Source organism: Osmerus eperlanus, chromosome 9 (genome assembly GCF_963692335.1).
Source record: "Osmerus eperlanus chromosome 9, fOsmEpe2.1, whole genome shotgun sequence".
NCBI classification, from domain to species: Eukaryota; Metazoa; Chordata; class Actinopteri; order Osmeriformes; family Osmeridae; genus Osmerus; species Osmerus eperlanus.
The window spans coordinates 16,002,268-16,024,538 of NC_085026.1; the positions used below are offsets into that span (position 1 = coordinate 16,002,268).

The following is a 22,271-nucleotide window of genomic DNA, read 5'->3' on the forward strand; positions in this document are numbered from 1 at the left end:
TGTGTCTGTGATTTCCTTGGAGCATTTTGGCCAGTCTATTAGAACTACAAATCCCACACTTGGCTGAAGCCGAGTGAGACTCAAAAAGCAAACGTCACACATCTAATGTAACAGGGATCCTTTTATTGTCAAGAACAAACCTGTGTGCAAAAGTGATCTGTGCCCTTTTTTTAACATGCGTTTTCCAAACACCATGTAGACATTAAAAAATCAAATGTTTATGCATGCAATTGCAATCCTACAACTGCATTCAGAGGAACACCAAAGTATAAGCATCACATGCTAGATTTCCCTCCATAAATGGATAAGCCTCATCCTTACATTACAGGCACTTAACTTCATCAGACTCTCAGACTGGTAGTTTTAGATAAGCATGCAGTAAAACACACTGGTTTATTACATGTACACTGAGCTTTTCAAAAATATATAAGGATTATGTACAGCAACTCTCGACATGCATAAATAAATGTAAATATGTGTATTAAATATAGTACATAACAATCAAATATATAAATTTAACTTGTGGATATGGGGAATAACTATTAACTATCAAGTCATTAAAACAACATAGGCTCTTCCTGTAAAAACATGCCATCTGTTACATACAATGGTCTCACTCCGATGTACATTACGGGCATAGTAAATCTCTGCACACTCAAAAAATTGTGGCATGTTGTTCTCACTTGAAGATGAATGAAGTGGTTTTAATCTTGGATAGGAATGTAAACATTGACAGGCAATTTTCCCCCCCCTCTTTTCAAAGAAGGTTTCAGCAGTATCAAAGATAAATTAAGTATTTGTCAAAGCAATCACTGCCAATCACTTTGAGGTGGATTAATCGGTGGAAATGAACTTGGTAATAGGTCACATGTGGTTCTATACGGGGGTCATTTCAAAGTAAATTGAGTCATTCGATTGACCTACTTTAGCCAAGCAATTCTAAAGGTTGCAGATTCAAGTCCTTAAAAAAGGGGCTGCTGATCTTGCCTCCCTCTGCTGTTCCAGTACAGAACCCTTCAGCATCCTCCTCCGTGTTAAACTGTGACGATAACCCTAGGGGGGTTGGAGGTTGACTAGCTACATAAACAAATGTAATCACTCAGTGCAGCGACTGCCATATGATTCAATGAAGCCCCGAGAAGCTGGGCCAAGAGCAGAAGCATTAGCATCGTCATCAGGCTGTGGAGTCCAAGGACCGTAAGCACCAATTACCACCCAAAAATCACACACTCCCAGGGTAATTCATCGCATGTTATTAACAGCTGCACTGGGATATTTAAAGCTTCTTTTCAGCTCAGCATTGATGGGTGTTTAAATAAGCTTTGCCCAGAGAACACACTGCTTAGACGCTAAGAAAGGGCCTGCTGCTTCATCATTCCTTCTCTGATACACAGACTGTCAGGGAGGGCAGATGTTAAGGGCAAGGTCTGCTGAGCAGCAAGTCCTTCTGGTGAGACAGAGGAGGAGGAGGAGGGAAGCAGAGGATAGAGAAGAGGGAGGTAGCAGACCAGTATTTTACGCATCTAACCCACCGAAAACATGAGAACCCTAAGGAGTGACTGAATGTGGGGAAGGTGAACGAGTCTTTGATTCCGAAATCTATAAAACCTTCATTAAAATGTTTACATAACAGTACTTTTGCCCAAACAATCTTTGACATCTTCAAACTGTAGTCGGTGCACACTACAATCCCACTGCTCACAACTAGATATTTGACAGTGAAACGTAGATGAAACTAGTCCACTGTGATCATTTTTCATAATTCATTTCACAGGATAAACGTAAAGATCTGTCAAAACTGCATCATCATGACCGCATGATTTCTTTTTTGCCCCTGATTTCTGACTTCACTCACAGATAATGTAAACCAGCGTCTGGGGCAGCCGAATGAGAGGATGGAGCCCTGTAGCAACCAGAGACAGGTGTGAGAGCAAACCAACAGGGTTGTGGTGACTACATTCCTCCCTGTCCACCTCTCCTGACCCGTCCCTGGTCGTCAGGCCTCCAGAAGCACGTGCCAGCGGCAGACCTGCTGGCCGCGACCCTCCTTCATGTCCTGCCAGTGCAGCTGCTCCTCCTCCCCGCTGCTGTTCTGGCCCAGGGCGATCCAGCCCACCATCTCCTTGCGCTTCATGCTGCGCCGGTTGTAGATGGACACCATGAGGGTGACGTCGGACAGCTGGAACAGAGCCACCTGGAAGACGAAGGTCTCCTTGTAGACGGGGTTGGGCTGGCCGCGCCGCACCGACGTCTTGCAGCGAGAGATCTCCTGGCCCACCGAGTTCAGCAGGGTCAGCTTCCCATACGTGTCTGTCGGAAACCAGAGGGGAAGGAGACGCAATGTCGTGAAGTGTTTATTTGCATGTGTGAGTGTTTCTGTGTGGGGTGTGTTTCTGTGTGTGTGGTGTGTGTGTGTTTCTGTGTGGTGTGTGTGTTTCTTTGTGTTTCTGTGTGTTTGGTGTGTGTGTGTTTCTGTGTGGTGTGTGTGTGTGTTTATGTGTGTGTGTGTTTAAGGGGGCTTACCGGGTGGCCTGTTGATGGCCAGGTTGCGGAAGTGGCTGCCCTTGATGAGCTCCACAGACATGCGTCCTGTGGTGGCGTTGTAGGTCAGCCCCACCAGCAGCTCTGGGACCCCTCCGTGAGTCAGAGACTGAGTGGAGGAGGCGCTGTCGCTCTGGGACACCCCAGACAGGCTCAGCTGAGAGTCCACACTCTGATTGACACCATGACAACGTTAGAATGGCGTATGGGGCTCTCGTGATCTCATAAAGGTGATGTCACTATATATATGTCTATGACTATAAACCTTGCGATGCTCCAGTGAGCCTGTGCTGTCGTGGTATAACCGTAATAATAATGATGTATTAATTAAGCAGTTTGCTTTCATAAAACCAAGTCAGACACACAGGGGGAATCTGAACCTGTAACCTCTCGCTCCCTCTGCCTTCGAATACTCTAACCGCTGAGCTACACATTTAGTCTTTTTTTTTTTGCAGACGCTCTTATCCAGAGCGACTTACAGTAAGTACAGGGACATTCCCTGTACTTACACCTTGTACACCTACAAGCTGTTCTGGCGGTCTGTGGCCTTACCTTCATGTTGCTGCGAGGCTCCAGCACCAGGGTGGTCTCGGTCACGCCCCCTTCAGGATTCAAACCCGTGAGACGAAGCACCCTCTCCCCCATCATCTTCTCCCGGGACATCCGCCCCCCCAGGGCGTAGAGCCGGAACCTCAGGGCCGACACCGCCAGGTCCGCCTGCTCCACGCGGGAGAAGCGGAAGGTTTCGTTGAAGTGGGGCAGCGCCCCCTTCTGGACGGAGGTTTTATGCCGCTGTTTCTTGGCCGGGAGGAGGACCACGTGCACCTGCCAGGAGTCCATCCCGCTGCGCTCCTTGTCGGGGATGTCCCTGGCCACCACCACGGTCACCAACAGCTTCTCCACGTCTGCCTTGTGCTCCAGGGCGATGATGAGATCCCCGCATTTGGGGATTGGGGGGCGGGAGCGGGCGGCGGGGGCGGAGGAGAACCCATCCCCCAGGGGATGCTCCTGCTGAGGGAGAAAACATGAAGCTTAGCGGGTCAGAGCATTTGACTGCAGACTAAGAGGTTGCAGGTTCTAATCCCGACCTCCTGTACAACGCTTTGGATAAAAGCGTCTGCTAAACAAAAGGGATTTTTATTAACTCAACACATATTTCCCGGGATGGCAATGAGATAATCTAACTAGAAACACTGTGCATTTTAATAGGGCATCATCATCATTTGATTACTGTAATCACATGAATGATAACATTTGCCACATGGAACCTGAATAGAAGGAGATTAACGCAATGAAGCAGAAGTCTGAACCCAGCCAAGCAGCGCCTCACACGGTCAACAAACACCACGGCGATTGTGTCACCATGTTGACAGAGCAGGCGGAGTGTTGGCGTAGGCACGGCAACCGCGGATAAGATAAGATAATCACAGCGTCGTCCGCGCGGAGCGTACAACACGTCAGGTGAAGGGCTCCACTTCAAGCTACATATCGGGCATCAAGCACCACAGATCTTTGTCTCCACAAATCTCTAAATGATGATCGCCATCTTCACATCAGAATGACAGACGCCTCGCGTTTCCCATGTGAAGATAAAACGAGTGGGATCCGCTCTAAGCACGGATTGCTCCCAATTCTATTGTGTGGATTGGCGGCTAAGAGGCACTTTTATGCTACCACACACCTAAACACACACACACACAAACAAATACACGCACACAAACAAACACGCACAATCACACACCGACAAGCTGTTGCGGGCGTCTGGGCTCGGGTAAGCTCTGGGCCCAGTGCCGATGATGCCGGCTAACATCGCTCACCCACTCACTATCACCTCTCTCCAACTGGGCTGATAATCAATCATGACACATTAGTACTTTAGCACAGTAACACACTGACACCGCGCGTCGTCATTAGCAACACACACAGACACTTTGGTTTACTAACAGGCTGGGTTTTGCTATTCCAAACGTTAGATTCATATTTATGAGGTTTGTGACACGAGGCATGGGGAAGGAGTCGTGTATCGTACAGAAAGCCTGAGGGGGATTACGCCACGCTTGTCTTGGAGTGCCCAAATTCAGTTAGGGTTAGAAAACACAGCTGAAAAATATGGCTCATTAAAATTCCAAGCCTCTGTCGGTTCTGACTCAACCCTGTCTTCCTTCTCTTTCCATCACAAAGCCCTCAACACTGTCTCCTGATGTAGCTCAGAGTCCCATGCAGATACAGGTCCTGTTAGTCTTCAGACATAACCTTTCTCTGGGCTTAGTGTTGGTGACTGGGCCTCCCATCTGCAGTACCTCAGGGCTCCATGTGGAGGAGCTGTCTGTGGCGTCGTTGTTGTCCTCATTGTCCTGGTCGTCTACGGCCGTCTCCATCTCCAGGCTTCCCTCCGTGGCCCGTCGGCTCATGCCGGGGGCCGGGCTGGCCTCTGTGACCCCCCTGCCCACCGAGCCTTCCCCCCGGGGGCCATCCAGAGCCTCCTGGGAGCGCACGGAGCCAGGCCTCTGCTGAGACAGTGGGTCTATGAGACCCTGGGCGTCCAGGGGGTCCTGGTCTCTGGGACCCTGGGCGTCCAGGGGGTCCTGGTCTCTGGGACCCTGGGCGTCCAGGGGGTCCTGGTCTCTGGGACCCTGGGCGTCCAGGGGGTCCTGGTCTCTGGGACCCTGGGCGTCCAGGGGGTCCTGGTCTCTGGGACCCTGGGCGTCCAGGGGGTCCTGGTCTCTGGGACCCTGGGCGTCCAGGGGGTCCTGGTCTCTGGGACCCTGGGCGTCCAGGGGGTCCTGGTAACTTAGCCTGCTCTGGGCATCCATGTCTGGGGAGGGACACAGATTGTGACATGGTGATTAGCAACTATGTACACATCCACGATCGATGGATTTTATGTCAGCAGGTTGCCTGGCGATGTACTGTACGTTTGCAAGCACAAAGTAATTGAATCCCTATTCATCCACGGACCACGTGATCGGCCCACTTATGCACAGACAATTATATTGTTATGTAACTCTTTATGGCCCATTCAGGGCTGGGTTGGTACAAACTGTACCTCAGTCTGATCAATGACAATTAACTCCAATTCAGTATCATTATGTCATTGTTTTAAGTGAGTATTCACCATGGCAACATTGACTCATCAGAGCGTGTGTCCTGGGGTTTCGATTGGCTGTTATGTCATACAGGCTCTCACATGCTGGGAGAGAAGAACATGCTTGAGACAACATGGGACAGCCGAGGTGAAGCTGCTGTGAATCTCATGGCACCACAGGACCCAGAAGAGACAGTCTAACTGTGAATATGTGTGTGTGTGTGTGTGTGTGTGTGTGTGTGTGTGTGTGTGTGTGTGTGAAGTGAGGATTCAGTAAGGATTGAGAAGATGTCTTAAGGATAAGTCTCTTTCCCTTTGGTTTCAGTATCCCCACCATATGTATAATGTTGCCTTGGTAGGCTGTCACTATAATCTGATCCTTCTAATACCATGTTTAAGACACCCAAAACCCATCTCAACACATTCCTAATGAATCAAAAGACCCAGGGTGCTATCTATCGGCCCTATGTTGATCTGGCAACAGAGTGGTCCAATCAAGCTAAGCTCTTTACAGACAGTAATCCGTGTTGAAAATGGTATTTGGGATTCAGGGCAGTAGGGTGAATCATCCTGCTGGATCACAACTATATACACACACACACGTGTCCATATGTCTGTTTTGTGTTTTGTGGTGTAAAATGAATGTACAGTCGTTGCTCTTTAGTGCACTCTGAGTATGACATTAGGTATCTATGCTTATCTTTTAGTGACCACTGTGTGTGTGTGTCTGTGCGTATGTGTGTGTGAGTGTGTGAGAGAGAGTGTGAGTGTTTGTGTGAGTGTACATTTCTGTGAGCGTGTGAGTGAGTGTTTGTGTGAGTGTGTGTGCATGTGAGTGAGTTTTTGTGTGAGTGTGTGTGTGCATGTCTGTGAGCGTGTGAGTGAGTGTGTGTGTGTTTTCCGGTACCTTCAAAGTCGGAGGGCTCTGTGCTGCCCTCTTCCTGGTCCGACAGCAGGCGTGTGAAGGGCCTCTGGCACGGTGCAGGCTGGGATAGCGCCTCAGAGGTGGCCGTGCAGCGGAAGCTCTGGGATCGCGACACTGAGATCTCAAACTGCTTCACTATCTCCTCCTCACTGTCAGACGAGCTGGAGTCATCCTCGTCATCCCCGTAGCTGTTCACTGAAGGAGTCACACACACAGACAGACATACAAGAGTTCATGCGGGGGAGGAGAGACCAGAGCAGGCAGAAGTTACTGAGGACTCAAACATAGAGGAGAGGATGTGAGGAGATGAGGGGAGGATTTGAGGACAGGTGAGAAGAGCAGAGAGAGGAGAGGAGAGAAAGGAGAGGAAGGAAAGCAGAGAAAGGAGAACAGATAGAGGAGAGATGAGAGGAAAGAGGAGGGGAGAGGAGAAGAGAGGAGAAGAGAAGAGAGAGAGGAGGAAAGGAGAGCAGAGAGGATGGGAGGAAAGGAGAGCAGAGAGGAGAGGAGGAAAGGAGAGCAGAGAGGATGGGAGGAAAGGAGAGCAGAGAGGAGGAAAGGAGAGCAGAGAGGAGAGATGAGAGGAAAGAGGAGGGGAGGGGAGAGGAGAAGAGACAGAGGAGAGGAGAGGAGGAAAGGAGAGCAGAGAGGAGAGGAGGAAAGGAGAGCAGAGAGGAGAGATGAGAGGAAAGAGGAGGGGAGAGGAGAAGAGAGGAGAAGAGACAGAGGAGAGGAGAGGAGGAAAGGAGAGCAGAGAGGATAGGTGATGGATGGAGTCTGCAAAGTAACAAGAGGGAAAGCAGAAGACAACCCAACTAAAGCTCTCTGAACTCTGCCAAACCCAGTTGCTATGAAGGATCTGAAAGTGAGAGGAACCATGTTTAGATCATGAAGCCAATATAGAGTAACAGTTACTGTAATCTTCAAATCTTCAGCCTGGCTAGCAGACTGCATCTTGAGTTTATAATTGGCTGACAACAGACTGACGTTGTAATAGAGATCTGTGTCATATCGCCCCCGTCTCGTTGATCAGTGCAGGTCACCAAGCACGAAATGTACCTCTTTACCTGAGCCATCACCATGGTTACAGGATAGCTCCGGTGAGTGGGCGAGTGGCAGCTGATTGATTTACCACGATCCCACCCACCTCTGGTGTTTGACACGTCTCCAGGGCCGTAGTGTGTGTGTGTGTGTGTGTGTGTGTGTGTGTGTGTGTGCATTTGAGGCGCTGTCTAACCTGCATTCGTCTGCTGACCCTACTCCTAGTAACTCCATTATTATCACTTGAATGCTAGTAATCAAAACGCCTCTCTCTCACATTAGCATCATTCAAAGACCTTGTCGTCTCACAAAGACCACGATGAACCCACACACAACGCCTTTATAACCACGCACACTGATGAACCCCTTATTTTGCCAGAATCTCAACCAAATCGCAGTGAGATGAAAGATGAAGTGAACTTCGATCGTACTGTACAGTGCAACGTGTTCGAAAAAAACGGTTTCCGGAACACACAGCAGGCATCCAATGACTGGGCTTCAATCTCCATAACTCTCCTGACTACAGGAGCAGCACACGCCATGTCGTGGAGGTATATTACATTTACATTTAGTCATTTAGCAGACGCTCTTATCCAGAGCGACTTACAGTAAGTACAGGGACATTCCCCCCAAGGCAAGTAGGGTGAAGTGCCTTGCCCAAGGACACAACATCATTTTTGCACGGCCGGGAATTGAACCGGCAACCTTTAGATTACTAGCCCGATTCCCTAACCGCTCAGCCACCTGACTCCTCCATATGAATGCATATGTTGCAGGAAGCCTCCTGGAGTGACCTTCAGGAACTGTCAGGCCTCTCTGTTCCTATGCAACCGTAGCAGCTCACACAGGAGGGCTTATCGAGACGGCCATTCTCAAAGGCCCGTGTTTAAAAGCTGGCTACACTCAAGTGACTAATGCAGGCACAATACTCTCTCAAGAATAGGTATGTGTGAAGTGAAGTGTTTCATTCGATCTTTCAGGAGCCGCTGTGCTGTGTCCGAGGTGAAGAGAAAGGTTGCCGAGACAACAGCCCAGATGTCATGTTCAGCAGCTGGCTGTCTCAGAATAGGTTGGTCAATTTCCCCTGAATTAAATGGTCCTTCCAGACCGCAGACCTGACAGGTAACACCCAAAGAGCTAGTCATTTTACAGCTAATCGATGAACAGGGAAGCATTGTAAGGGGGACGTGTGTATCTGTGTGTGTATGTGTGTATCTGTGTGTGTATCTGTGTGTGTATCTGTGTATCTGTGTGTGTCTGTGTGTATCTGTGTGTGTCTGTGTGTATCTGTGTGTCTGTGTGTATCTGTGTGTGTCTGTGTGTATCTGTGTGTGTCTGTGTGTATCTGTGTGTGTATGTGGGTGTGAACCTGTGAGCTTGTGTGTGTGTGAGCGTGTGTGTGTGGGTAGTGCTAAGTGTGTGTGTGTGCGTGCATGCGTGTATGTGTGTGTTTCCAAGCAGCCCTGAACACTGTTTACAGTAATGTTCCTATCCTGGAAGTATCCTGGACAGGCAGGATAACAGCTCTGGGTACACTGTATGTTTGTGTTTGAGAGAGAGCAAACATACAATTCCAAAACTGATACACATGAACATATACTATATAGTCAAACTACCTCAGAATCCAACCCGAGCTGTCATGCAATGGCTCAAATCTTCACTGAATTGAGTGTAACAAGGCATCCTAACACACAAATGTCTCACAAATGGAGATGTTTGCTTAAGGAACTATCTAGAAAAGCAAGAGTCCTAAGCAGCTACAATATCGCAGAGAGATAGTGGTTTACCTTTAGCTTAAGGGAGGTGTTTGACAGGACAGATAAGGATGACGTGTGTCATATGTTGTACTGAGCATACCTTTCCAGGATATTATCTTAGTCATGCCATTATAGTCCATTTATCCAAACTAAGTAAGCCTAGCAGGAAGCTGGTATATTGTGATGAGATATTGATATCGGTATAATAAAAGAGCACTGACTGGATCAATACCGATGAGCAGTGATGTTACATTAGTATCCTTCAATGGCAGTCCCAACTCAACCCCACTGCCCTTAAAACCACCATCGCCCACAGTTGTCCAGAATCCCTACAACCTCCTCCTCCCTCTACCCCCTCCTCCTCCCTCCCTCCCCCCTTCCCCCCCCCCCCCCTCCTCCCCCCCAACCCCTCCTCCTCCCCCCTCCCCCCCCCCCCCTCCAGAGGCGTGTCCACTCACCCAGCCCCTGGCGGATCCCAGGCCGGCTACGAGAGCCCTTCTTGCGGCCGTGCTGCTCCAGGCAGGGCAGCCCTCCGACGCGTGAGAAGCACAACTTCTTATTGATGAAGAGGAAGAGGACGGCCAGGACCACTACGAACACCCCGACGGCAGACAGGAAGCCGATGGCCTCGGGGGTGACTGTGAGAGACAGAGGACACACGATGACACACTGATCAGACCACACAAACAGACAGTCTGGACACACACATGCAGGCACACACAAGGTACACACACAGACAGAAAGGGAAGTCTTTTATTATCAGAGCTACGAGATTCATTTGATAAATCTGAGGGAAAAAAACTGGATGTTTGGGTTAACAAACATGCTTCTGGATACTGCATCAACTGTTTTGTTTTGATCTAAAACACTTGTTGGCTGAACTGTATCAGCTAGTATTACATTCAGTGAACTTGGAAACAAACAAATCATATGAAATTTGATGGGATGGGTGATGGTGACTATGCTTAAGTCAGTAACGTAGAGACAATGCATAGTCCAACACTTGTAACATCCCTTCTACTGAGAAGCCGTGGTCATTTATTTATTAATCATTTATTGTGAAATGATTCTGCAGAGAAGCTGTGGTCCTCATCTTCACAATCCTACCCTTATTAGGCCTTGTTTAGTTTCCTGCTCTGGGTAAAGGGTCTGGCCACTGTCCTATAAAGGCCATGAGTGGGACTTCTGTACACAGAGAAAGAAAAGAGAGAGAAGACTGAGAAGAGATAGCGAGAGGGAGAGAGAGGAGAGGAAGAGAGAGAGAGGAGTCAGTGAACAAGATAGGAGAAGAAGAAAGAGAGACAGAGAAGAGAGAGAGAGAAAGGGCGAGTCATGTAAGAGAGAGGAGAGGAAGAGAGCACTCCAGTCTGAATGAGCAGACAGACCCTTCTCCAGCACATGAATACACGAACAAGAGGGTGCCGTGTTTGGTCGTTTCCACGACAACCTCCAAAGTGGATTCGAATCAATGGAAAGAAAAAAAGAGGAGTTTACCATGACTCCATGCCCTGAGGAAACAACTGTCCCAACTGGCATCACGTCAACACTAAAGAACAGATTAGCGTAGGTGTGTGTGGGTGAATGCCCCTATTTGTGTGTTTGTGTGTATATTCTCATGCAAAAGACACTGATGCATATTTTACAATCCCCTTGTCAATGTCTTAAACCCATCGTTCTCAACTTGAAGTCTTTTGAATTCCCTGCAGCACTTCTCCTCTTCCTAAACCCCCAAGGTCCACATTTGTTATTCCACTGTGTCGTGTGTGGTTGGGTGGGCGTATTCCTCTCTCTCTTTGTGTTCATGTCTGTGTAGATCTTCAAGCCGTGTAGGCGCCAACTACTCCAGTATTCCCGCACTGACATCAGCATGCACCGAGCAGAGCAGACACTGGTAGTGTGACCCAAAACAAGCTATCTGGGGATCCCAGTGGAGCTGCACACAGACAGACACCTCACTATCCCCCTCTCAGAGCCCCCTGTGTGTGCCTGCAGATGGGCAGGAAATGGGCGTGGGTCAGGGGTTGGCCTGACACCTGGTACTCCTACAGAGCCCGCAGCAGTGCAATCTGCCATCTAGTCGACACACACGCGCGTGTACACCGAGCCCACACACAACCACAGAAACACACACACACACACATATACACGTATCAGATGAACTAACGCATCACAGCTCACAGGCAGAGGTACCTTCACTGCCATGTGAGTCAGAAAGTGGTGGAACTTCAAAAGCTGCCTTTGAAAGCGAGGGCAGATGAGGGATGCCCAGAGCGGGGCAGGAGCAGCCCAGAGGAGAGGAGCTAATCAGCCACATTAATGACTTTATAGCAGACAGACAGGCAGCACCAAGCCCCTTTGTTCTTGCACACCAATCACATCCCTTAAACGTCTCTGTGTTGTAATGAGGGTCAGATGGAGTCAGGTGGCTGAGCGGTTAGGGAATCGGGCTAGTAATCAGAAGGTTGCCAGATCGATTCCCGGCCGTGCAAAAATGACATTGTGTCCTTGGGCAAGGCACTTCACCCTACTTGCCTCGGGGGGAATGTCCCTGTACTTACTGTAAGCCGCTCTGGATAAGAGCGTCTGCTAAATGACTAAATGTAATGACCCGTCATTTGGACTGTTCTCTTGTACTGGACATTTCTACTCCACCCCCCCCCCCCACCCCCCCGGGAACACATCAAAGTGTTATCTGTTCTCCACTTGCTAGTTTGACTTCAAAGCCGGGTAGAGAAGTCAACAGCATAATAATCAAGCTATTGTATTAATATTCACACATAAGCACGCTGACAACCTGGCAGTCATGCACATGATGAATACTAAAAAAAAACGGGACCACGCACAAGCATTAGCATTCAGACGCATCCTAACGCCCATCAACAGAAATCTCACATCCCCAGCCAACTCTCTGCCCCCTCGCTTCGAGCACACAGGGAGACACGGCAGAGACAGATCAACACTCACCTGTACGTGCCTGTAAGTCGAATCAAAACACTTCAGAACAAGAGTCCTTTTGATAGAGCAGTGAATTCTACTCATTAGCCAGGCTGGGGAGAGAGAAACGTCAGGCAAACACAGGTGTGTAACTGATAGAGAGGCAGGGCCTGGAGAACTCTGGTATGTTGTGTGTTTGTTCAGTATGAGTGAGCCTGTTGTTTGAGGGAACAGGTGTGGCGCAAGCCAGGCACAGATACAGGTGTGTGTGTGTGTGTGCATGTGTGTGTGTGTGTGTGTGTGTGTGTGCGTGTGTGTGTGTGTGCGTGTGTGTGTGCGTGTGTGTGTGTGTGTGCGTGTGTGTGTGCGTGTGTGTGTGTGTGTGCGTGTGTGTGTATGTTGGTGAGAATATGAATGTAGTGGACCTTCCTTTTCCCCAAGTCTAATCCTTGTTACAAAAATGTACTGCTGATTATTTATCGTGGCACAATGGTGAGCGTTTGTGATGCATGAACAGGTGGATGTGTTTGAGTCAACAGAATCACAGGGGTCAAAGCGGCCAAACTGGACTTGGTTGTATGTGCTTTCATCTGTGTCCACAACCTCAAGCCCATTGGCCACCACACACACACACACCTGAGAATCACACTTGGTTTCCTTGGAAACTGCCCAACGTTTCTGTTAAGAGATAATAATGTGTGTTCCTTTGCCCACACACATAAAGGACCCATGTTACCATGGCGCTGTCAGTCCTGCCTTGATTGGACAGGAAGAGGAGGTTCTAGTGACAGAGGTGAGTCATTGTCCTAGGTTCACTGGGATTGACTCTCAGGAACAAGACCCATGTTCAGCCTGAGAGCACAACAATCTTGTCTCTATAGACACAAACTAATCACTATGAGATTGTGAGTTGAGCTGCTGATTGTGTAAATACTTCGGGGATCAATAAAGTATTTCTGATTTTGATTCTGATAATGCAGTATTTCTTTTTTTTCTTACAGGGACATTCTCCCCCGAGGCAAGTAGGGTGAAGTGCCTTGCCCAAGGACACAACGTCATTTGGTTGGCATAGCCGGGAATCAAACTAGCAACCTTCTGATTACTAGCCCGCTTCCCTAACCACTCAGCCATCTGACTCCCACTCCTGACTCTGACTTATGACTTTAGAGGCTAGATTGCATGCTATTTGCTTTAAGCTCATGAAGGATTTCACTCCTTTATAGTACTAAGGCTTAATCAGAGCTGCACCATCACAATGTTGATATCCAGATGCCCTCTGCTGGTTACCGTCAGTCGATGCACCTAACATAACATGTTACATGTATGTAACATGTAACATAACATAAACTGACGTGTAATGTGACCAAATGGAATGGCTCCACCTGTTGGCTAATTTCAGCCATTGAAATCCAACAGATCTGATTCTCAATCTATAAACCTGACAAAACCCTTCAGGCTAACAATATTTCCATAATTAATCTACTGAGGTGTTGTTGACGAGTTTGTTGGTCAACTAACAAGATGGTAAGGGATGCTTGTTAAGAGAGAGTTCAAATGAAACAAAGGTTTTTGCTAAGGAAACTCGTTAAATTCTACTAAAGCGACCCCAAAACATCTCAAACTAAAGCAGTTCTTGATAAAAGCATAATAACAACATCTTACGGATCCTAGGTGGAGTCTGTGTGGCTTGTGAGTCTGGATATCCCGTTTCTTTCTCCATGCTTTCCCTGCAGCAGGATCCAGAAGCCTAGCTTCTGCTCTCCCATCCAGTTCTGGTCTCCTCTCAGCTCCCCTTTCTTCTACGTCTGGCTCTGCCCTCGGACCAGGCACCGACTCTCTCTGCCCTCGGACCAGGCACCGACTCTCTCAGTCGTTCTTAATGTTCTTCCTGCTTCCTGTCTCGCTGGGCAAGATGGAACACCCTTCCTGAATGCCGCTTTGAGGCCCAACAACACAAGAGGTGATGAAAGTAAAATGCTTGTCAGCCAGGACACAACAAAATCCAACACTGTCCAACTGTTAAATTATCAACTGTTATTCAGATTTCACATGTTAACCACAAGCAAGAACATTTTTGCTCACTTAAAACACAATCATCAAACTGCTTATTTCCATTAGCTAATGTCTGCCATTAGCAACCATACAGAGCGGTTAAACAACATAGCAAATCAATCGACAGATGAAAAAGAAGAGCGCTGATTCGGTTTCTTCATTCGGCTAATTTGTTTGTACTGAAATGCACTCTCAATCTTCTCCACTAGATATTACTCATCAGGCCTCAGTGGAAGTGGTCAAACATTAGCACTTTCCACTTCCCCCCCCACCACACCCCTACCCCTCATCCTCTCCTTTCATCATCCTCACCCCACCCCTCATCCTCTCCCTTCATCATCCACACCCCACCCCTCATCCTCTCCCTTCATCATCCACACCCCACCCCTCATCCTCTCCCTTCATCATCCTCACCCCTCATCCTCTCCCTTCATCATCCACACCCCTCATCCTCTCCCTTCATCATCCTCACCCCTCATCCTCTCCCTTCATCATCCTCACCCCACCCCTCATCCTCTCCCTTCATCATCCTCACCCCACCCCTCCTCCTCTCCCTTCTGTCTGGAGAGGGCTCAGGCAGATTACCAACTACAAGCCCAGAGCCCCCCACTCCACTAACGACTCCCGCCTGGCCAACGACCTGAATGAGTTCTACTGCAGATTTGAAAGACAATTGGACAGTCCTGAACTACCCCTTCCCACCCAGGAGGCCTCCCACCTCCCCCCCTCTACAGTGACGACTCTCTCCATTCAGGAGGGTGAAGTTAACAGACTTTTCAAGAGGCAGAATCCCCGCAAAGCAGCTGGGCCGGACTCTGTCTCTCCAGCCACCCTCAAGCACTGCGCTGACCAGCTGTCTCCGGTGTTTACCTACATCTTTAACACCTCCCTTGAGACATGCCATGTGCCAGCCTGTCTCAAGTCCTCCACCATCATCCCTGTGCCCAAAAAGCCAAGGCCAACAGGACATAATGACTACAGACCCGTCGCCCTGACCTCTGTGGTAATGAAGTCTTTCGAGCGCCTGGTGCTGGCACACCTTAAATCCATCACTGACCCTCTACTGGACCCCCTGCAGTTTGCCTACAGAGCCAACAGGTCTGTGGACGATGCAGTTAACATGGCCCTCCACTTCACCCTACAGCACCTGGACTCCCCAGCATCCTATGCCAGGATCCTGTTTGTGGACTTCAGCTCTGCCTTCAATACCATCATCCCCGCCCTGCTTCAGGACAAGCTCTCCCAGCTGAACGTGCCTGATTCCACCTGCAGGTGGATCACAGACTTCCTGTCTGACAGGAAGCAAGCACAATAAGCTGCGTTAAGCTGGCACAATAAATCCCATTCTGATTCTGATTCTGATTCGTCATCCACACCCCACCCCTCATCCTCTCCCTTCCTCATCCCTCATTCTCTCCCTTCATCATCCTCACCCTACCCCTCATCCTCTCCCATTCATCATCCTCACCCCACCCCTCATCCTCTCCCTTCATCATCCTCACCCTACCCCTCATCCTCTCCCTTCATCATCCTCACCCTACCCCTCATCCTCTCCCTTCGTCATCCTCACCCCACCCCTCATCCTCTCCCTTCATCAACCTCACCCCTCATCCTCTCCCTTCATCATCCACACCCCACCCCTCATCCTCTCCCTTCATCATCCTCACCCTACCCCTCATCCTCTCCCTTCATCATCCTCACCCTACCCCTCATCCTCTCCCTTCATCATCCTCACCCTACCCCTCATCCTCTCCCTTCATCATCCTCACCCCACCCCTCATCCTCTCCCTTCAGCATCCTCACCCCTCATCCTCTCCCATTCATCATCCTCACCCTACCCCTCATCCTCTCCCTTCATCATCCACACCCCACCCCCCACCCCTCCCTTCAACATCCTCACCCCACCCCCCACCCCTCCCTTCAACATCCTCACCCCACCCCCCACCCTTCCCTTCATCCTCTCCCCTCCCTTCATCCTCTCCCCTCCCTTCATCATCCTCACCCCACCCCCCATCCCCTACAGCCCAGCAGGGGGAAAGAAGAGCATGAATTAAGCATGGTCTTCTCTGTAACTAGGCCACAGTGAGCAGTAGGCAGAGTATAACTAACCCTTTACTCAACAATCTCCATTGAGCCTTCTACTGAACGACAAAACTAAGGACCACATTCAGAGATGAGACGTTACACAGTATATCTTCAGTCTCGCTCAGGGGCTAAACTTGAGAGAGGCAACTGAGGTTTCATTAACAGTATTGACACAGTTTAATGACTGTTGGTCCTTATCCTGGAACTTGGTTGAGTGCTATGCTGTGACATGATACTTGACAGTTCTAGACTAGTTGGCATGGGGATATTGGATGATCCTAAGGGACTATAATCACCACTGCATGTACTATACCTTACCACTAACAAGCCATTAAACACAGGCAATTGCTTAATTATAGTGTTCACTGAGGACATTGAACTTATGGTCAGATAGGTATGGGTGTGATTCAGTAAACTACAGACAGTGCTTCTTGGTTTTTTGGCCTTGACACAATGTGTATAAATGCTTGTCAGCCAGATGAAAAGGGAATATCACACATATTCCAATATTATACCTCTCCAGTAAAGAAAATATGTTATAAATATTTTATGTGTGATAACAGGCAACTAAACTACTGATTCTAATGGCCTTGATGGTATTTAAGGGTCCTCTTTGCAAGCATATTTCTAAAATAAAAGTGAGAATGTCTGAAGGGAGGATATTTGCATCACATATCCCAACACATGACAGCAGTCAGTCATAATTTAATTATTTAATTATTCCATGTAAGTGTAGAAATAAAGCTGAATTGTTGTGTGAGAGACTGTTCTCACAATTTTCCTCGTCAACTTGTGGGTTTTAATGCAAAATTCAAAAACACGCCAAAGAAAACATTACAGTGCGTCATAAATAATTTAACAACGTAAGTCAAAAGACAGCAGTGTGTAAACTATTTATAGTATTTGACTATTGCTAAACCAAATGATAATCATACCGTAGCCTATACTAAAGGTGGGCTCAATTGGCTGCCTCTGAAACCTACGTTGTCGTAGGCTAATATTATTTTCATTGCATCATGAACAATGTAGGCTACCATAAGCAGACGATTAATATGATGTTGTGGTGCACATTTATCGATCAGATAGCAGATAATCCACTCAAAGATGAATTATTAGCCTACATGTTTTGACAAAAGTCAAATATAATGCCCTGCACAATCGGTAGAGGATACATTACTAAGTAAAAGATATGGCATCTCTGGTTGCAGCTTATATGCGATAGGCTAGAACGGTTATTGTAAACAATAGAAAAACCATAGCCCGCTGCACTACAATGGATAATAATACCATACCCCCCGTTAAAATATATAACTTTAGTGCTTCCAATACTTACTGTCTGAGGCCATGATTGAAAACAGATTTGGTCGGATTGCGTGGGTTAACTAACGCATCTTATGTTTCAACATTGTTCTTCCTGAATGCCGATCAAAATCGGTCGGATACGGTAGCGGGATGCTCCTCGCTCCCTCCGACGTTGCCCCGTTCTTTCTATCCGCATGCGGTATGATGGACCCATCCATCCATCCTGACTCCTCTCCAAGCCATTCCTCGATATTGTTCCGGTGCTGGCCACTCTACCTATCACGTTGTCTCAACGGCTCCCACTGACCTCTCGGCGCACCAGGACCTATACGCTATTTAGGGTTAGATCAATACAAAAGCGGGCTAGGGAGACCTCAAGAGGATTGCATTAGAAAACGATAAATGTGACACTTACCTCTCCTAGAAGTAACTATAATGATATATTTCTTAATTGTTAAAGAGCTATAGCCTTCTTGAGTAGTTCTTGATAACTTGGCGCCCTTCTTGCCTCGCCTCCACAGCCGCCTCTCCCAGTTCCAGATCCGTTTACAGACCCCAGTTTGCTGACGGCTTTGGAGTCAGTGGTACAAGTCTTGAGTGAAGATCAATTCTAGTTAACTACACAAAGTTTAACGGAAACCAATTTTTATTATTCAGATGTAAACAATTATTTTAGACAGTGAGAAGTAACTCATTTCCAGAAACTGCTTTCTGCTATTCATAGTGTCCATTAATGACTGAAAACCCAGCGGGTCATGGAGAATGTCACAGTCGAGGCGACACAAGATGATGACTTCCTTAGATTGATATGGCAACACTGGGGATTTGGCTGACATCAAACAAAAGGGAGGATAAAAGCATAGTAAAATTGAGAGCATAGATGAACCGATAAAAGATCTGATGAAACACTAAACCAGTAGGCCTATATTATGCCTCCAAACCAGATTCAGTTAAGTATGTGCAAATATCCTTTCCTTGTGACTTTATCTGATCAGCTGACAAGTGATACTGCCCTTGAAGGTCTACTTCCAAACATTTGACTGAGATGTAGGTTTTTTTTTTTTGCATATTTACTAGTATGATAGATCCCTACAGTAACTGATCATCGAAATGATTTTTTTTTAAAGAATGGATGTCAAAACATACTTATTGCAAAATAAACATGTTTAAAGTCTGATGGTTTTGAAATATTATTACAAAACTGAACAATGAAAATATGACATTACCAAACATCTTTCTCAACAATGAACATAAGTACCAGTTAGTGCATGACACAATGATTCACAGTTATATGCATGTCAAATCTTTCAGATATGTTCTCAAAGATTCACTTAGTTAAGTACAACACCCGGCAGGGAAACCCTCAACATGCTTGCCAGGTGCTACGATTTAAAGATCAAACAAACAAAAAACAAAAATACATACTCTGCAATGGGCACACCCAATTAGGTGAATATGGCTAGCTGAAAACAACGACTTCTAGCAAACTTCTAGCAGAGTCCTGTGAAAGAGCTGCCAATAGATGATCTTCAGGCAAACCAAAACAAGCAAGCTGTATCTCTCTTCTCCGACTTCACCATCGGAATCGATTTCTATTTTTCGTGGCTGCAAGGAACAGTCAGAGGGAACATTGATAAGTATGTCAGAGAATAATACATCTACTGTAACAACTGATCCATTCAACACCTGACCAGATATATTTACATTTAGTCATTTAGCAGACGCTCTTATCCAGAGCGACTTACAGGAAGTACAGGGACATTCCCCCCGAGGAAAGTAGGGTGACGTGCCCTGCCCAAGGACACGTCATTTGGCACGGCCGGGAATCAAACTGGCAACCTTCAGATTACTAGCCCGATTCCCTAACCGCTCAGCCACCTGACTCCCTAGATATGGGATATGTAGTGTAAGTGGTCGTCTACATTCACCCCTTGAACAATGTTTCTTACCTATAATAATTTTGGCTTCTGCTTCGGTCAGGCACCATGGTTTGGTGAGATTCAATTGATCATCCTTATGTTCGTCTATTGGAAAGATGTTCATCAGTGATATTTCATGGAAACTAAACCGGTCCGGTGACAAGTCTACAGGGGGAAAGGAAGGGGGAAGCTGTTGGACCTTACCTGTGAGTTTCAGGGCGTTACAGGTCTTCTGTTTCAGTGTTCTAATCCTTCTTTTGAATTCCTTTTCCTTCCATGAGAAGGTCTTCCTGCTTTTCACCCTCGGCTCTGTCTCCCTGGCGTTCGTCACCGTCTCCACCTGACGATGTCTCCGAGACTTGGAGGCCTGAGAAGCAGGAAGTAGTGAGACCTCGTACACGGACGTCAACCTACTCACGTTACAAACCACTCAGCAGAGAGGGCAAGAGTACACACATCTTTCACTCAAGTAGAACTACAGATACTCATGTTTAAAAAAAACACTTTTTCATTCAAGTTAAGGTAAAGTAGTATGGGCTCTGACATATACTTAAGTAAAAAGTAGTCACTATTACTACCCGTTTTAGTGTCATGCTGGGAACTGGACCTCACGTCTTATAAAAAAAAAAAATTGATCCGAAGACTGACCTCCACCTGCTGTCCGTATGACTTAGACTTGATAGATGCTAAAAGCAAAGCTCTCCTAGAACACTGAGACGGGGAAAAAACGAGAACGGGAATGAAAACAGTGCATCAGCTGCCGAAATGTGTTGATACAAGCGGAACCAATAAAATGATCCGAGTTGGCTCATCGAGCTTGTTGTGGCCTAAAATCACCTCTTGCTGCTCTGAAGGCCCCTCACCGCCATCCTCGTAAACTGGATCATCTCTGTCTTGAGATCCCTAGTCACACAATGGCATAAAAGGATCAAAACATGTTCCTCTCACACACAAAAACACACCTGTCCAGGTGCTGCCCATGTATAGTGCTCTGACCCTTTTACTCTGCCACTGGTAGTACTCCACCACTGCGTTGCGAAGATGTGGAACCAGGTCTTTGTTAACCAGACGCAGTTCGGGGTCTGGCTGTCCAGGTGTGGATGAAATAGCCGTCTTTAACTGCTCATAGTGTTGGTGCACGTTGGACACCTCCTGAAGGACGCAAAACGACATCACAGCATGATATCACACACTGCTAGGTACTAGGCAAACAGCAAAACCACTACCTACACAACTAACTAAGTTCCATGTTGTATCGGCAGAGGTGTTTACAAAAGTCACCCTTAAAAAAAAACTGTCCACACAATCAATAAGCCACTAAAACAGCCAGACCCTACCCCCACTCACCTCCAGCATATCCATGCTGACCAGTTCCTGAGGCCGCATCGCTCGGTCCATGAATTCCTCACAAAGCTCCTGCCGTTTGGTTTTCTTCTTCACCTGGAAACACAGCTGCAGGGGGCAACACACAAGCAGAGTCTCTGAATCAGGAAGTACGACGCCGAAACTGAAATGGTTCCGCTGCTGACGTGTTCAGCACAATCATTCCTATTTTGATGTTACCAGTCGACTAAGTGATAGGAACAGTAGGAGGTTATATTTTACAGGCACGGGAGTGGCAGTGAAGTGGAAAGCTTTCTCTGCAAGGAGCTTCCTGTAGATGTACACAACATCAAAGTGCTGAGCATTGATTGCATCCTGTTCAAACTTCTTTATGTCTTCCCAATCTTTCAGTGCGAGCCTTATCTGCAGACAACCACAAACCATGACCTGGATTAGAATTGACCAAACTTTTGGCAGCAGGGCAGGGAATTTAAATTTGAATATTACACTCATGTGCAGCGAGCAGCCTACAGCATAGATTCTAGAAAGCAAAATATATCTATATCCGATAGTATTCAACCTTTTCTCTCGGAGTAATCAGTTGGGAGTTGAACAACCCGTAGAGCAGGTAAAGTCCCCCAACTCTTATCTGAAAGGTGTACGGTGGAAGCAGGTAGCTGAAGGCTGTGGACAGTATTACGCGACTAAAACTTCTCGTCTCATTAATTTCCAATCTGCCACTGTAACAAAAGGATGAGAAAAGGAGGGCACACGTATGTATGACAGCCAGTAAGCACGTGTAATACATTCAGCGACAAATTACCAATATTGATAACAAAAATCTTACTAAAATATAGATGAGAATTTCATCTCTTTCCATATCGCCGAGAACTGCTCATATCGCACCGACTCCGTTTGCTGAAAGCGACTCAGAATGTCTTCAATGTCCGCATTTACCTGCTCTTTGCAATACCTTGTTGCCTCCATTCCTATAGATTATGTAGTTTATATAGATAATAATTTACGAATTGGTATTTAAGTAACGTTCTAGTTATGCTTAATACCAACGCCAGCACACGTTTACATTTAGCTAGCCAGCTAGCTTAGCTTGATCATCGAACGTCATCGCGACTACAGGACGGGCTTTCGGACAAACTTGTAACGTTCAAACCACAAAGGAAGTATTCTTGTTTGCATTCAGTAGTTGTTTCTTACCTTCCTGTGTGTATGCTTTTTTGTTGATTACTTCTTTTAGTTGTCTCGCAACAAGCAGTCATGTAGTTTTGATGCAGCATGCTTACGCGTTA

The 22,271-nt window shown here is 47.2% G+C and overlaps 2 protein-coding genes across 4 annotated transcripts; both read right to left on the minus strand.

Moving 5' to 3' along the window:
* Positions 1–103: 103 nt before the first annotated feature.
* Positions 104–18,037, minus strand: syt16 (synaptotagmin XVI). Of its 3 annotated transcripts, none has more exons than XM_062469877.1 (7): positions 17,754–18,037; positions 9,808–10,044; positions 6,534–6,746; positions 4,842–5,356; positions 3,094–3,552; positions 2,524–2,713; positions 104–2,310 (listed from the first exon to the last, which is right to left on the minus strand). In XM_062469877.1, the coding sequence occupies exons 1-7, from the start codon at positions 17,764–17,766 to the stop codon at positions 1,997–1,999; spliced, it is 1,941 nt and encodes a 646-aa protein (XP_062325861.1). In that variant the 5' UTR covers positions 17,767–18,037; the 3' UTR covers positions 104–1,996. The 3 variants fall into 3 exon arrangements, with proteins under 3 accessions (XP_062325861.1, XP_062325863.1, XP_062325862.1); XM_062469879.1 differs by having other exon boundaries at positions 9,808–9,987; positions 17,754–18,036; XM_062469878.1 differs by lacking the exon at positions 17,754–18,037 and adding an exon at positions 13,946–14,080 and having other exon boundaries at positions 9,808–9,987.
* An 831-nt stretch (positions 18,038–18,868) lies between these two features.
* Positions 18,869–22,126, minus strand: snapc1b (small nuclear RNA activating complex, polypeptide 1b). The gene is made up of 10 exons (XM_062469880.1): positions 21,812–22,126; positions 21,545–21,704; positions 21,247–21,387; positions 20,989–21,093; positions 20,638–20,793; positions 20,479–20,544; positions 20,290–20,352; positions 19,846–20,008; positions 19,672–19,746; positions 18,869–19,327 (listed from the first exon to the last, which is right to left on the minus strand). The coding sequence occupies exons 1-10, from the start codon at positions 21,949–21,951 to the stop codon at positions 19,296–19,298; spliced, it is 1,101 nt and encodes a 366-aa protein (XP_062325864.1). The 5' UTR covers positions 21,952–22,126; the 3' UTR covers positions 18,869–19,295.
* Positions 22,127–22,271: the final 145 nt, after the last annotated feature.

Bases quoted from the DNA above. Each gene is read 5' to 3' on its own strand.
- syt16 (XM_062469877.1), bottom strand. The intron at 5,357-6,533 runs GTACCGGAAAAC...GTCCCTCCCCAG, and splicing joins AGAGCCCTCCGACTTTGAAG to ACATGGATGCCCAGAGCAGG. The intron at 2,311-2,523 runs GTAAGCCCCCTT...GGTTTCCGACAG, and splicing joins GGCCATCAACAGGCCACCCG to ACACGTATGGGAAGCTGACC.
- snapc1b (XM_062469880.1), bottom strand. From the start codon at position 21,951: ATGGAGGCAACAAGGTATTGCAAAGAGCAGGTAAATGCGGACATTGAA. The intron at 21,094-21,246 runs GTAAAATATAAC...TGCCCCCTGCAG, and splicing joins TCACTGCCACTCCCGTGCCT to CTGTGTTTCCAGGTGAAGAA. The intron at 20,009-20,289 runs GTCAGTCTTCGG...CCTGCTTCTCAG, and splicing joins CATACGGACAGCAGGTGGAG to GCCTCCAAGTCTCGGAGACA.